Source organism: Ranitomeya variabilis, chromosome 1, assembly GCF_051348905.1.
Source record: "Ranitomeya variabilis isolate aRanVar5 chromosome 1, aRanVar5.hap1, whole genome shotgun sequence".
NCBI classification, from domain to species: domain Eukaryota; kingdom Metazoa; phylum Chordata; class Amphibia; order Anura; family Dendrobatidae; genus Ranitomeya; species Ranitomeya variabilis.
This window is the reverse complement of record NC_135232.1, coordinates 1,111,098,460-1,111,114,020: the sequence shown is the minus strand read 5'-3', so window position 1 is coordinate 1,111,114,020 and position 15,561 is coordinate 1,111,098,460. Positions and strand designations below refer to the sequence as shown.

The window sequence follows — 15,561 nt, the reverse complement described above, 5'->3', positions numbered from 1 at the left end:
TACACGGGCAGCAGTGGTCTGGTCAGTGGAGGCCTAGTGGAAGGAGGGACCGCAGACAGGCTTCGGAGGCCTAACACAATAAAATGGGCTGGCTGTAGGCACTTTAAAATAGGTTCCAGGGGTACACGGGCAGCAGTGGTCTGGTCAGTGGAGGCCTACTGGAAGGAAGGACCGCAGACAGGCTTCGAAGGCCTAACATGATAAAATGGGCTGGCTGTAGGCACTTTATAATTGGTTCCAGGGGTACACGGGCAGCAGTGGTCTGGTCAGTGGAGGCCTAGTGGAAGGAGGGACCGCAGACAGGCTTCGAAGGCCTAACATGATAAAATGGGCTGGCTGTAGGCACTTTATAATTGGTTCCAGGGATACACGGGCAGCAGTGGTCTGGTCAGTGGAGGCCTAGTGGAAGGAGGGACCGCAGACAGGCTTCGAAGGCCTAACATAATAAAATGGGCTGGCTGTAGGCACTTTATAATTGGTTCCAGGGGTACACGGGCAGCAGTGGTCTGGTCAGTGGAGGCCTAGTGGAAGGAGGGACCGCAGACAGGCTTCGAATGCCTAACATAATAAAATGGGCTGGCTGTAGGCACTGTAAAATAGGTTCCAGGGGTACACGGGCAGCAGTGGTCTGGTCAGTGGAGGCCTAGTGGAAGGAGGGACCGCAGACAGGCTTCGAAGGCCTAACATGATAAAATGGGCTGGCTGTAGGCACTTTATAATTGGTTCCAGGGGTACACGGGCAGCAGTGGTCTGGTCAGTGGAGGCCTAGTGGAAGGAAGGACCGCAGACAGGCTTTGAAGGCCTAACATGATAAAATGGGCTGGCTGTAGGCACTGTAAAATAGGTTCCAGGGGTACACGGGCAGCAGTGGTCTGGTCAGTGGAGGCCTAGTGGAAGGAGGGACCGCAGACAGGCTTCGGAGGCCTAACACAATAAAATGGGCTGGCTGTAGGCACTTTAAAATAGGTTCCAGGGGTACACGGGCAGCAGTGGTCTGGTCAGTGGAGGCCTACTGGAAGGAAGGACCGCAGACAGGCTTCGAAGGCCTAACATGATAAAATGGGCTGGCTGTAGGCACTTTATAATTGGTTCCAGGGGTACACGGGCAGCAGTGGTCTGGTCAGTGGAGGCCTAGTGGAAGGAGGGACCGCAGACAGGCTTCGAAGGCCTAACATAATAAAATGGGCTGGCTGTAGGCACTTTATAATTGGTTCCAGGGGTACACGGGCAGCAGTGGTCTGGTCAGTGGAGGCCTAGTGGAAGGAGGGACCGCAGACAGGCTTCGAAGGCCTAACATAATAAAATGGGCTGGCTGTAGGCACTTTATAATTGGTTCCAGGGGTACACTGGCAGCAGTGGTCTGGTCAGTGGAGGCCTAGTGGAAGGAGGGACCGCAGACAGGCTTCGAAGGCCTAACATGATAAAATGGGCTGGCTGTAGGCACTTTATAATTGGTTCCAGGGGTACACGGGCAGCAGTGGTCTGGTCAGTGGAGGCCTAGTGGAAGGAGGGACCGCAGACAGGCTTCGAAGGCCTAACATAATAAAATGGGCTGGCTGTAGGCACTGTAAAATAGGTTCCAGGGGTACACGGGCAGCAGTGGTCTGGTCAGTGGAGGCATAGTGGAAGGAGGGACCGCAGACAGGCTTCGAAGGCCTAACATAATAAAATGGGCTGGCTGTAGGCACTGTAAAATAGGTTCCAGGGGTACACGGGCAGCAGTGGTCTGGTCAGTGGAGGCCTAGTGGAAGGAGGGACCGCAGACAGGCTTCGAAGGCCTAACATAATAAAATGGGCTGGCTGTAGGCACTGTAAAATAGGTTCCAGGGGTACACGGGCAGCAGTGGTCTGGTCAGTGGAGGCCTAGTGGAAGGAGGGACCGCAGACAGGCTTCGAAGGCCTAACATAATAAAATGGGCTGGCTGTAGGCACTGTAAAATAGGTTCCAGGGGTACACGGGCAGCAGTGGTCTGGTCAGTGGAGGCCTAGTGGAAGGAGGGACCGCAGACAGGCTTCGAAGGCCTAACATAATAAAATGGGCTGGCTGTAGGCACTGTAAAATAGGTTCCAGGGGTACACAGGCAGCAGTGGTCTGGTCAGTGGAGGCCTAGTGGAAGGAAGGACCGCAGACAGGCTTCGAAGGCCTAACATAATAAAATGGGCTGGCTGTAGGCACTGTAAAATAGGTTCCAGGGGTACACGGGCAGCAGTGGTGTGGTCAACGGAGGCCGATTGTAATGAGTGTCTGCCAGTTAGTAGTCAAAAACCAACAAATAAATGTGAATGTCTCGCATTAAAACAAAGACACTAAAGGGTGCAATCATTAGGTTCAGTGGTGGGATCCTCTGCGTTGTTTCAGACCTACTAATTTAGCGCAAAGTATTTACTGTGGTAAATAGAGGACACTGCCCCTGACTATGTTATGTACCATCATACATGTCAACACAATGGTATTGTCAGTGGCAGGTATGGAAGGATGTCAGCGCATAGACTAAACATTGGTGGAAGTGTGAGAGATAACTGTGGAAGTGGTAGAGCAATGTTTGACCTGGGGGTGGGTGAACTCTCTTGTGGCCGGCGGTACAGGCCCAGGGCCCCTCATGTTACAACAGTGTGTCTGACGTTGGGTGCGCACCACCACCGCCAGAGACACTTTATTGTACTATGAGGGACCCAGTACCAATGCCGTCGACCAAAAGCGAGCACACCCACCTCTTCAGGCAAACAGCTGTCTCACGGGTGCTTGCGCCAAGTCGCGATACCACGGCCCCGTGTGGTGAGTTTGGCCATTTAGGGAGGTGTAAACATGTCATATGCCGGACAATCAGCTGCAGAAAATTAGACATTAGAAAAGTAATTCACAGTAGTCCACAGGCAAGAGCTTTTCATAGGAAAGCTAGGTGTCGGCCGGGCAAGGTGGGGCAAAAGATTTTGAAATCCAGTTGTGGTTCATTTTAATGAATGTTAGATCGTCAACATTTTGGGTAGCCAGACGAGTCCTTTTTTCGGTTAATATTGAACCTGCAGCACTGAATACTCTTTCTGATAGGACACTTGCTGCCGGGCAAGCAAGCTCCTGCAATGCATATTCTGCCAATTCTGGCCAGGTGTCTAATTTTGAGGCCCAGTAATCAAATGGGAATGACGGTTGAGGGAGAACATCGATAAGGGATGAAAAATAGTTAGTAACCATACTGGACAAATGTTGTCTCCTGTCACTTTCAATTGATGCAGCAGTACCTGTCCTGTCTGCGGTCATAGCAAAATCACTCCACAACCTGGTCAGAAAACCCCTTTGTCCAACGCCACTTCTGATGTGTGCACCCCTAACACTACTAATCTGCTGCCCCCTGGAGCTCGTGTGATAACGATCACGTGCGCTGTGTGCTGGGAATGCCTGAAGCAAACGGTCAACAAGAGTTGATTGTTTGGTTGCTAATATTAGTTCCAAGTTCTCATGTGGCATAATATTTTGCAATTTGCCTTTATAGCGTGGATCAAGGAGGCAGGCCAACCAGTAATCGTCATCGTTCATCATTTTCGTTATGCGTGTGTCCCTTTTTAGGATACGTAAGGCATAATCCGCCATGTGGGCCAAAGTTCCAGTTGTCAAATCTCCGGTTGTGATTGGTTGAGGGGCAGTTTCAGGCAAATCTACGTCACTTGTGTCCCTCAAAAAACCAGAACCCGGCCTTGCCACGCAACCAATTTCCAGTGCCCCCGGGAAAGCTTCCGCATTAAAAATATACTCATCCCCATCATCCTCCTCGTCCTCCACCTCCTCTTCGCCCGCTACCTCTTCCTGTACACTGCCCTGACCAGACAATGGCTGACTGTCATCAAGGCTTTCCTCTTCCTGTGGTGCAGACGCCTGCTCCTTTATGTGCGTCAAACTTTGCATCAGCAGACGCATTAGGGGGATGCTCATGCTTATTACTGCGTTGTCTGCACTAACCAGCCGTGTGCATTCCTCAAAACACTGAAGGACTTGACACATGTCTTGTATCTTGGACCACTGCACACCAGACAACTCCATGTCTGCCATCCTACTGCCTGCCCGTGTATGTGTATCCTCCCACAAAAACATAACAGCCCGCCTCTGTTGGCACAGTCTCTGAAGCATGTGCAGTGTTGAGTTCCACCTTGTTGCAACGTCTATGATTAGGCGATGCTGGGGAAGGTTCAAAGACCGCTGATAGGTCTGCATACGGCTGGAGTGTACAGGCGAACGTCGGATATGTGAGCAAAGTCCACGCACTTTGAGGAGCAGGTCGGAGAACCCAGGATAAGTTTTCACTAAGCACTGCACCACCAGGTTTAAGGTGTGAGCCAGGCAAGGAATGTGTTTCAGTTGGGAAAGGGAGATGGCAGCCATGAAATTCCTTCCGTTATCACTCACTACCTTGCCTGCCTCAAGATCTACTGTGCCCAGCCACGACTGCGTTTCTTGTTGCAAGAACTCGGGACAGAACTTCCGCGGTGTGTCTGTTGTCGCCCAAACACTTCATAGCCAATACAGCCTGCTGACGCTTGGCAGTAGCTGGCCCATAATGGGACAACTGGTGTGCAACAGTGTCATCTGCCGATGGAGTGGTTGGCCGACTGTGGTCTGTGGAAGAGCTGTAGCTTCTGCAGGAGGACGAGGAGGAGGAGGAGGAGGTGGTGCGAACGCCTACAGCCAACTGTTTCCTAGACCGTGGGCTAGGCACAACTGTCCCGAAATTGATGTCCCCTGAGGACCCTGCATCCACCACATTCACCCAGTGTGCCGTGATGGACACATAACGTCCCTGGCCATGCCTACTGGTCCATGCATCTGTAGTCAGGTGCACCTTTGTACTCACAGATTGCCTGAGTGCATGGACGATGCGCTGTTTAACATGCTGGTGCAGGGCCGGGATGGCTTTTCTGGAAAAAAAGTGTCGACTGGGTAGCTCGTATCGTGGTTCAGCGTACTCCATCAGGGCTTTGAAAGCTTCGCTTTCAACTAACCGGTAGGGCATCATCTCTAACGATATTAGTCTAGCTATGTGGGCGTTAAAACCCTGTGTACGCGGATGCGAGGATAAGTACTTCCTTTTTCTAACCAGAGTCTCATGTAGTGTGAGCTGAACTGGAGAGATGGAGATCGTGGAACTTGCGGGTGTGCCGGTGGACATGGCAGACTGCGAGACGGTTGGAGATGGTATTGTTTCCGCCGGTGACCTAGATGCAATATTTCCTCCTACAAAACTGGTGATTCCCTGACCCTGAGTGCTTTTGGCTGGCAAAGAAACCTGCACAGATACTGCCGGTGGTGCGGAAAATGGTGGCCTTACAGTGACGGAAGGGATGTTGCGTTGCTGACTAGCTTCATTGGCCGAGGGTGCTACAACCTTAAGTGACGTTTGGTAGTTAGTCCAGGCTTGAAAATGCATGGTGGTTAAGTGTCTATGCATGCAACTAGTATTGAGACATTTCAGATTCTGACCTCTGCTTAAGCTAGTTGAACATTTTTGACAGATGACTTTGCGCTGATCAATTGGATGTTGTTTAAAAAAATGCCAGACTGCACTCTTCCTAGCATCGGATCCCTTTTCAGGGATTGCAGACTGAGCTTTAACCAGATGGCCACGCTGTCCTCCAACAGGTTTTGGCTTTGACACGTGTTTTGGGCCAGATACGGGCCCGGCAGATGGAACCTGTTGCGATGTTGATGCCTGCTGCGGCCCCTCCTCCACCTCCGCTTCTGAACTACTGCCGCCTGCACCCTGTTCCCCCAATGGCTGCCAATCGGGGTCAATAACTGGGTCATCTATTAACTCCTCTTCGAGCTCGTGTGCAACGTGTCACTGTGTCGGTCGGTGGTATAGCGTTCGTGGCGGGGCAACATAGTCTCATCAGGGTCTGATTGTGGATCAGTACCCTGAGAGGGCAATGTGGTGGTCTGAGTCAAAGGAGCAGCATAGTACTCTGGCTGTGGCTGTGCATCAGTGCACTCCATGTCAGAATATACTTGTAATGGGCATGGCCTGTTAAGTGTTTCACTTTGTAAGCCAGGGACGGTATGTGTAAAGAGCTCCATGGAGTAACCCGTTGTGTCGCCTGCTGCATCCTTCTCTCTTGTTGTAGTTTTTGCTGAAGAGGACAAGGAAGCGACTTGTCCCTGACCGTGGACATCCACAAGCGACGCGCTGCTTTTACATTTACCAGTTTCAGAAGAGGAGGCAAAAGAGCTAGAGGCTGAGTCTGCAATGTAAGCCAAAACTTGCTGTTGCTGCTCCGCCTTTAAAAGCGGTTTTCCTACTCCCAGAAAAGAGAGCGTTCGAGGCCTTGTGTAGCCAGACGACGAAACTGGCTCCACAGCTCCAGACTTACGTGGAATATTTTTATCCCCACGACCACCTGATGCTCCACTACCACTACCATCATTACCAGCTGACAATGAACGCCCACGTCCACGACCTCTTGCACCAGACTTCCTCATTGTTTTAAAAACTTAACCAAAGTAACTTTATTTGTTGCTGTCAAACAACTTACACGGTAAGCTATAACTTCAGTATGATTTCAATATCCCTTAACAGGTTGGTGAGACCACAAGGAAAATCAGGCACAATGTTACACACTCTGTTTTCTGTGGCACAAAATCACAGAGATGCCACACACGCAGGACTGTCACTCAAGCACAAATGTCAATATTAATCTCCCACCTATTTTTTTTTTTTTCCTCAGGGAGACTTTAGAAACCAAATAAGATAAATTGTTTTTTTCAGGGACAATTTAGAAACCAAATAATAATAATAAAAAAAAAAAGCTTTCTATGGCCCAGTGCCCACTGAGTGAGAGATGGCACACACAGGAGTCAGGATCAGGAGTGGCACACAAGCCCTGAGGACAATATTAATCTCCCACTGATGGATGTAGTGTTTTTTTTTTTCAGGTAGATTTTAGAACCCAAATCAAGCAAAAAAATAAATAGGCTTTCTATGGCCCACTGAGTGAGAGATGGCGCGCACAGGAGTCAGGATCAGGAGTGGCACACAAGCCCTGAGGACAGCATTAATCTCCCACTGATGGATGTAGTGGTTTTTTTTTCAGGTAGATTTTAGAACCCAAATCAAGCAAAAAAATAAATAGGCTTTCTATGGCCCACTGAGTGAGAGATGGCGCTCACAGGAGTCAGGATCAGGAGTGGCACACAAGCCCTGAGGACAATATTAATCTCCCACTGATGGATGTAGTGTTTTTTTTTCAGGTAGATTTTAGAACCCAAATCAAGCAAAAAAATAAATAGGCTTTCTATGGCCCACTGAGTGAGAGATGGCGCTCACAGGAGTCAGGATCAGGAGTGGCACACAAGCCCTGAGGACAGCATTAATCTCCCACTGATGGATGTAGTGGTTTTTTTTTTTCAGGTAGATTTTAGAACCCAAATCAAGCAAAAAAATAAATAGGCTTTCTATGGCCCACTGAGTGAGAGATGGCGCGCACAGGAGTCAGGATCAGGAGTGGCACACAAGCCCTGAGGACAGCATTAATCTCCCACTGATGGATGTAGTGTTTTTTTTTTCAGGTAGATTTTAGAACCCAAATCAAGCAAAAAAATAAATAGGCTTTCTATGGGCCACTGAGTGAGAGATGGCGCTCACAGGAGTCAGGATCAGGAGTGGCACACAAGCCCTGAGGACAATATTAATCTCCCACTGATGGATGTAGTGTTTTTTTTTTCAGGTAGATTTTAGAACCCAAATCAAGCAAAAAAATAAATAGGCTTTCTATGGCCCACTGAGTGAGAGATGGCGCTCACAGGAGTCAGGATCAGGAGTGGCACACAAGCCCTGAGGACAATATTAATCTCCCACTGATGGATGTAGTGTTTTTTTTTTTCAGGTAGATTTTAGAACCCAAATCAAGCAAAAAAATAAATAGGCTTTCTATGGCCCACTGAGTGAGAGATGGCGCTCACAGGAGTCAGGATCAGGAGTGGCACACAAGCCCTGAGGACAATATTAATCTCCCACTGATGGATGTAGTGTTTTTTTTTCAGGTAGATTTTAGAACCCAAATCAAGCAAAAAAATAAATAGGCTTTCTATGGCCCACTGAGTGAGAGATGGCGCTCACAGGAGTCAGGATCAGGAGTGGCACACAAGCCCTGAGGACAGCATTAATCTCCCACTGATGGATGTAGTGTTTTTTTTTTTTCAGGTAGATTTTAGAACCCAAATCAAGCAAAAAAATAAATAGGCTTTCTATGGCCCACTGAGTGAGAGATGGCGCTCACAGGAGTCAGGATCAGGAGTGGCACACAAGCCCTGAGGACAATATTAATCTCCCACTGATTGATGTAGTGTTTTTTTTTCAGGTAGATTTTAGAACCCAAATCAAGCAAAAAAATAAATAGGCTTTCTATGGCTCACTGAGTGAGAGATGGCGCTCACAGGAGTCAGGATCAGGAGTGGCACACAAGCCCTGAGGACAATATTAATCTCCCACTGATTGATGTAGTGTTTTTTTTTCAGGTAGATTTTAGAACCCAAATCAAGCAAAAAAATAAATAGGCTTTCTATGGCCCACTGAGTGAGAGATGGCGCTCACAGGAGTCAGGATCAGGAGTGGCACACAAGCCCTGAGGACAATATTAATCTCCCACTGATTGATGTAGTGTTTTTTTTTCAGGTAGATTTTAGAACCCAAATCAAGCAAAAAAATAAATAGGCTTTCTATGGCCCACTGAGTGAGAGATGGCGCGCACAGGAGTCAGGATCAGGAGTGGCACACAAGCCCTGAGGACAGTATTAATCTCCCACTGATGGATGTAGTGATTTTTTTTTCAGGTAGATTTTAGAACCCAAATCAAGCAAAAAAATAAATAGGCTTTCTATGGCCCACTGAGTGAGAGATGGCGCTCACAGGAGTCAGGATCAGGAGTGGCACCCAAGCCCTGAGGACAATATTAATCTCCCACTGATGGATGTAGTGGTTTTTTTTCAGGTAGATTTTAGAACCCAAATCAAGCAAAAAAATAAATAGGCTTTCTATGGCCCACTGAGTGAGAGATGGCGCACACAGGGATGGCACACACACGGATGGCACTGTAGCAGAAATGCAAATCTTAATCTCCCACAAAAAAAAAAAAAAAAAAACAGGGACTGTCCTACAATTACTATCTCCCTGCAGTAATCTCAGCCAGGTATGGCAGGCAGCAATAGGAGTGGACTGATGCACAAATTAAATAAAAAGTGTGGACAAACAAAAAAGATAGCTGTGCAGAAAGGAAGGAACAAGAGGATATGTGCTTTGAAAAAAGCAGTTGGTTTGCACAGTGGCGTACACACAGCAATACAGCTATCACGGAGCCTTCTAGGGCAGCCCAATGAGCTACAGCGCTGAGAGAAAAAAAAAAAATGTAGCTTCCACTGTCCCTGCACACCGAAGGTGGTGTTGGACAGTGGAAATCGCTACAGCACAAGCGGTTTGGTGGTTAGTGGACCCTGCCTAACGCTCTCCCTGCTTCTGACGAAGCGGCAGCAACCTCTCCCTAAGCTCAGATCAGCAGCAGTGAGATGGCGGTCGGCGGGAACGCCCCTTTATAGCCCCTGTGACGCCGCAGACAGCAAGCCAATCACTGCAATGCCCTTCTCTAAGATGGTGGGGACCAGGACCTATGTCATCACGCTGCCCACACTCTGCATTCACCTTTATTGGCTGAGAAATGGCGCTTTTCGCGTCATTGAAACGCGACTTTGGCGCGAAAGTCGCGTACCGCATGGCCGACAAGCACAGGGGTCGGATCGGGTTTCATGAGACGCCGACTTAGCCAAAAGTCGGCGACTTTTGAAAATGAACGACCCGTTTCGCTCAACCCTACTGAGACATATTAAAGTGGCGGGATGGGGGTCGTGTGACTATTTAAATAACATTTCCTAGTAAACAATTTAGAAAATTTGTCAATGTGTGCTACTTACCAGAAGGCCCCCAATGTGGTGCCAAATACAGATTCTGAAGTCTAGTATCAGCCTATAGCAGTCTATGGGCGTCATGAAGAAATGAGCAAATATCTGAAAATCTGTGTAGCAGATTCCGTTTGGTCCAAATTGAACCTAAAAATATGTTTTCTGTGCTCTGAAGTCTCTCAAGACCCCAAAGCTTAGTTAATTTAGAGTCAGGAAGGTGTTAAAAACCCAAAATGATGCTCACATGTCCCGGCAGCTTGCCGCCCGGTACTCCATTCACTTTGGATTCGTATTTGGTTTGGATCCAACATGGTTGTTTAGGGCTCATTTCCACATGGAAGACATACGTCCGTGTCTCGCAGGTTAAAACCCTCTTCTGGTGCCGGCACTCCAGAGCGGAGCGTGCGGCCGCATAGCAACACATGGAGCTGCACGCTCCACTCCCAAGTACCGGCGCCAGAAGAGGGTTTTAACCTGCGAGACACGGACATATGTCTCGCATGTGGAAATGAGCCCTTAGGCCTCATGTGGGACGCAATACGCATCCTTGATGGTAATGACACATATCATGCTCCATGTTACCATGTGAGGTCCAGTCAGCGCCAGGACATCTGATAAGACAAATCTGAAGTCATTAGCTAGATCGCCTTGGTCAACAGAATGTTCCGATTGCTCACTCATGTGCTTGTGGTTGTGTTTTGCAGGATCATATTTCTGGGTGGCTGTCCTAGAAGGAAAAGTAGTTGGAATAGTGGCAGCTAGAGGCAACGAAGAAGACGTCGTTGAGTTACGCCGGATGTCGGTGGATTCCAACTACCGCGGGAAGGGCATTGCCAAAGCCTTGGGACGTAAAGTCTTGGAATTTGCCATGTTAAACCACTACTCTTCCATTGTGCTCGGAACGACGGCTGTGAAAATAGCCGCTCACAAGCTGTACGAGTCCTTAGGGTTCAAGCACGTGGGTGTCGTGGAGCATCACACCGTTCCGGGGATGACGCATTCATTACTGGAAAGAATGTTCTTTCAGCTCCGCTACCATCGCTACTGTCTCCAGCTCCGTGAAGAATAAAGGAACTCGGCTCATCCTCCCTGTTCCTGCATTCATTTCTATTAACCCATTCCTGCAACGACAGCAGATTTTTTTTATCTCCTGGTTTGTCCTGCTTCCTTCATCTCATTGAATTTATTCTCATTCTCAAATGTGCAACCAGCTCTCCCTAGCATGCAGTGAGATGGAAGCTGTCCCGTCGTCTTCTTCATGGGTCACCTATCAGTTAGGTAGAGCTTACCTAGGCGTTGTGTCTACATAAGCACACGGACTCAAGCGGCGACCGGGTGGAAATACCGTACTATTTTTTTAAAATTGTTAAAAAAATAATAATTATGAATTACCTTTCAGGTACAGGGATGGGAAATCAACTTTGAATGCAATGCATTGCACCAGTAGTGGGCGCTATTGTTAGATCTATCAGTTAACCTATTGTCAATGTGAACACTGATGCTTGGTACATACAATGCATGAAAAGGAAGCGTCTGCACGTTCACGCACACACACAGCACTGCCAGCAAGGCATCGAGGTTGCCCTTTTCTTGAGATGCGCTTTATAATTCTGCCAGACCCGAATGGATTTTTAGCACATCCAAATTTAGGTGACTTTCCCTAGATGTTATACACCTTTTAAGCCAGCAGACAGCCTGTTACATCTAAACTGAGCCCGTTTGTAAAAATATTCTGTAGATATGTATGTAACCCTCCTAAAAAAAAAAAATGTTTTCACTTCGTAATGATAGGACTTATATTTGGAAGAGCAAGTGTCCACATGAATTTGTAAGGTTTCTGGTGGTCCGCGCTCTCATTCTCTGGCTCATAGAAGATGTCATTGAAGCACAAGAGACGCTATCATCACCGATGGATTTGCGCTTTTTTTTTACCAGGTGCAATGATTAATTCCTAGCAGCAAGGAACGTATAGTGATGAGTGAACGTGCTGGCATAGTGTTATCTGAGCATGCTCCGGTGTTAACAGAGTATCTTCGGCATGTTCGAGTCACCGCGGTTGTTCAACAGGCGCAACACATGTAGGGTTCCTTGTTTGTTAGGCAATCCCTACATGTGTGGCGGCTGTCGAATAGTCACGAGACATGCAGCCGCAAGGACTCGAACATGGTATTCGAGCACGCCGAAGACACTCGGATAGCACCAGAGCATGGTCAGATAACACCTTATCCCAGCAAGTTCCCTCATCACTAATAGACACCAATCGACTCCTTACTCAAATAATGTATATAGACCCTACACTGCAGATTCCCCTGTAAATGTGACCCGCCCTACCTCCCCTGCAAGAGTTCTGACTTGTCTAATGCAAATAGCAATGCAAAGCAGATTTGGCATGTGTCTGTACTTGGTGTGCCTGTACAGTGCCTGCCGAAACACTGAATCCAAGTCAGCGGCTTCTTCTGTCTTGAAATATAGAGACATTTTGTAAAATATTTGGGAAATCTAGATTTTGCATGTAGAATGTGTGGGGAGGGGATAGATTATAAATTTAAAACAAAAACATGTTTAAAAAAATCTAAATTGCCGATGCATTTGATATGTATGTAGAGCAAATAGTTTTAGTAACTTTTTTAGAAAACGTGATGATAGATTTCTAGTTATATTTTATTTCCTACTTTTTGGTAAATATGGACACGTGGCGATGGACAAGGCCGTCAGGAGGGTGTTTGTAAAATTACAGAGACTGGGGCATCTATGCATTTATCAATCTTCTTAGAAATAGGGGCATGTGCCACAAGCAGCGCCAACAAGCCACTTCGGGGTGCTCAGACGCAGGACAGTCAACCGATTTAGGGCGGACAACTGAACCTTGGTCCCAGCTAAGCTATGCCTCTGACATATTATGGGGATTCTCAGGAACCAAATCCCTTTTTTTTTTTTTTTACCCTTTTTCATGCTGGAAATACCCCCTGTAGCTTCAAGGCATGCACTGAATGTATAAATAATCACAGAGAAAGTTTCATGGCGATAATCACCCATCTTAACTCGGCCCAATGTACCCTCCTTGGTAAGGTACCATCCTTTGTAAGGTACCCTCCTTCATGGTAAGGTACCCTCCTTTGTAAGGTACCATCCTTGGTAAAATACCCTCCTTTGTAAGGTACCCTCCTTGGTAAGATACCTCCATGGTAAGGTACCCTCCTTTGTAAGGTTTGGCCGATATTAGTCTAATGTGTATGGAAGGGCTTAAAGGGGTATTCCCATCTCCAAGATTCTGCCCCAATATGTAGATGGTGTAATAATAGTAATATTAGCAAGTAGCTCCTATTACAAATGTAGTATAGTTTTTCTGATTCGCTATGTCTCTTTCCTCATGTTCAGGTATTGCAGGACCTTAGGTATCCATGGTTACTTACTTCCACTGATGAAGTGAAAGCTAGTTGCTAGTGGACGTAACCATGGATACCTAAGGTCCTGCAATACCTGCACATGAGGAAAGAGACCTAGCAAATCAGAAGAACTATGCTACATTTCTAAGTATAGGTATTTGCTAATATTACTATTATTACACCTGCTACGTATTGGGGCAGAATCTTGGAGATGGGTGTATCCCTTTATACCTCTGCTTTGTTTTCACTGAGATTGTCTAAATAAAGTTTGTTGAAGGTGACAGTTTAGGCCGCCATGGATTCAGCAGTGTCCATGGACAATAAACTTTTCTTTTCAATAAACTTTATTTATGCATAAACAATAAATATTGCCATAAATGCACCCAAGAAAACATAGGGTGTTATTTTCAATAAACTTTATTGATATATACAATAGAAGACAAATTTGTTTGAGGAAAACAATCTATTAAAAAACACACACACACTTCTGCATGTCTTACAGCGAATTATATATCAAATCATTTTCTGTAAAAATGTTATTTAGTACCAGCATGAAGGAACTTGACTGGTTAAACCAATAATTATGGAAACAGCGCCACTCTTGTCCATAGGATGTGCCTGATATTGCAGGTCAGCCTCATTCAATTGAAGAAAAAAAATATTTTGTGGGGGGAGATTAGGGGGGAGGATTATCTTACTTTTTTAACATTAAAAAAATGTACTTCAAAAAGAAATGAGAAAATGAAAAACGTATATGTGATTTAAACTTATTATATTAATATGTACACCCCACATAAACGGAACTGGTACCTATGTCTGCCCAGGCCTCCAAGGTATCTTACAATATGGCCCATTATAGAGCCCAATACTGGAAACTAGGGTTGAGCGACTTTTACTTTTTTAGGATCGAGTCGGGTTTCGCGAAACCCGACTTTGTCATAAGTCGAGTCGAGTGAAATTGGCTGATTATCGCGCAAAGTCGGGGATCGACCGAAACACGAAACCCAATGCAAGTCAATGGGGAACCATCTCCTCCTCCTCCACCATCTCCATCGGGTTTCATGAAACCCGACTTTGCTGAAAGTCAGCGATTTTTGAAAATGTCGGATCCGTTTCGCTCAACCCTACTGGAAACATATCCACACAAGGATGTAATCTGCTATAAATACAGACTCTGCATATTAGTCCATAATGGGGCACACAATTCGGCACCATATTGTAGGCCACAACCTGCCCCAACATCAACTGATTAACATGACAGAGAACAAATATTCTGCATATTTTTATATGATGGTGTTTATGACTCCATTAAAATGTATAACTACCATATGTGCATAAGGTCTATGGCCACCATATTCAAAGTCCATGTGATATGGTCGTGTGCTTGAGGCCTATGACCTCGTTGTTCAAGGTCTGTGATATGGTCACATGCAGGAGGCCTGCAACCTCGATGTTCAAAGTCCATGTGATATGGTCATGTGCAATGAGGCCTATGACCACCAAATTCAAGGTCCATAGGATATGGTCATGTTCACAAAGTCTATGATGGCCATGTTCAAGGTCCAAGTGATATGGTTGTGCACATGAGGCCTACGACCACTGTATACGAGGTCCATGTGACATAGTCGTGCGCATGAGGCCTATGACCACCATATTCAAGGTCCACGTGAAATGGTTGTGTGCATGAGATCTATGATCATCATATTCGAGCACGATGTGATATGGTCATGTGCATGAGACCTATTATCATCATATTCAAGCACCATGTAATATGGTCGTGTGCATGAGGCCTATGACCACCATATTTGAGGTCCATGTGATATGGTAATGTGTACATGAGACCTATGACCTCAGTATTCAAGGTCCTTGTGAGGTCGTGTGCATGAGGTCTATGACTACCATATTCGAGGTCCATGTGATATGGTTGTGTTCATGAGACCCTATGATCACCTTATTCAAAGACCCTGTGATATGGTCGTGTGTATGAGTCTTATGATCTCAATATTCTAGGTCTATGTGTTTTGGTCATGTGCATGAGACCTATGATCAGCATATTTGAGGATCATGTGATGTAGTTGTGTGCATAAGACCTATGACTACCATATACGAGGTCCATGGGATTTGGTCCTATGCATAAGATCTATGACCACCATATTCGAGGTCCATGTGATATGTTCGTGTGCATGAGAGTTTTTACCTCAATATCTGACGTCCATGTAATATGGCAGTGGGCATGAGGCC

General features: G+C 46.6%; 1 protein-coding gene across 2 annotated transcripts in view; it reads left to right on the top strand.

The window, feature by feature from the left end:
- Positions 1–11,018, top strand: part of NAT8L (N-acetyltransferase 8 like) — a 70,493-nt gene extending 59,475 nt beyond the window's left edge. The window contains exon 3 of one of the 2 annotated variants that reach the window (XR_013220110.1): positions 10,639–10,742. Coding sequence is in view for 1 of the 2 variants with exons in the window: in XM_077280190.1 (XP_077136305.1) it covers positions 10,639–11,003 (365 nt within the window). In the remaining variant the exon portion in view is untranslated. Of the gene's footprint in view, positions 1–10,638 lie in introns of both variants that reach the window. The other variant, XM_077280190.1, reaches the window with a different exon arrangement.
- Positions 11,019–15,561: the final 4,543 nt, after the last annotated feature.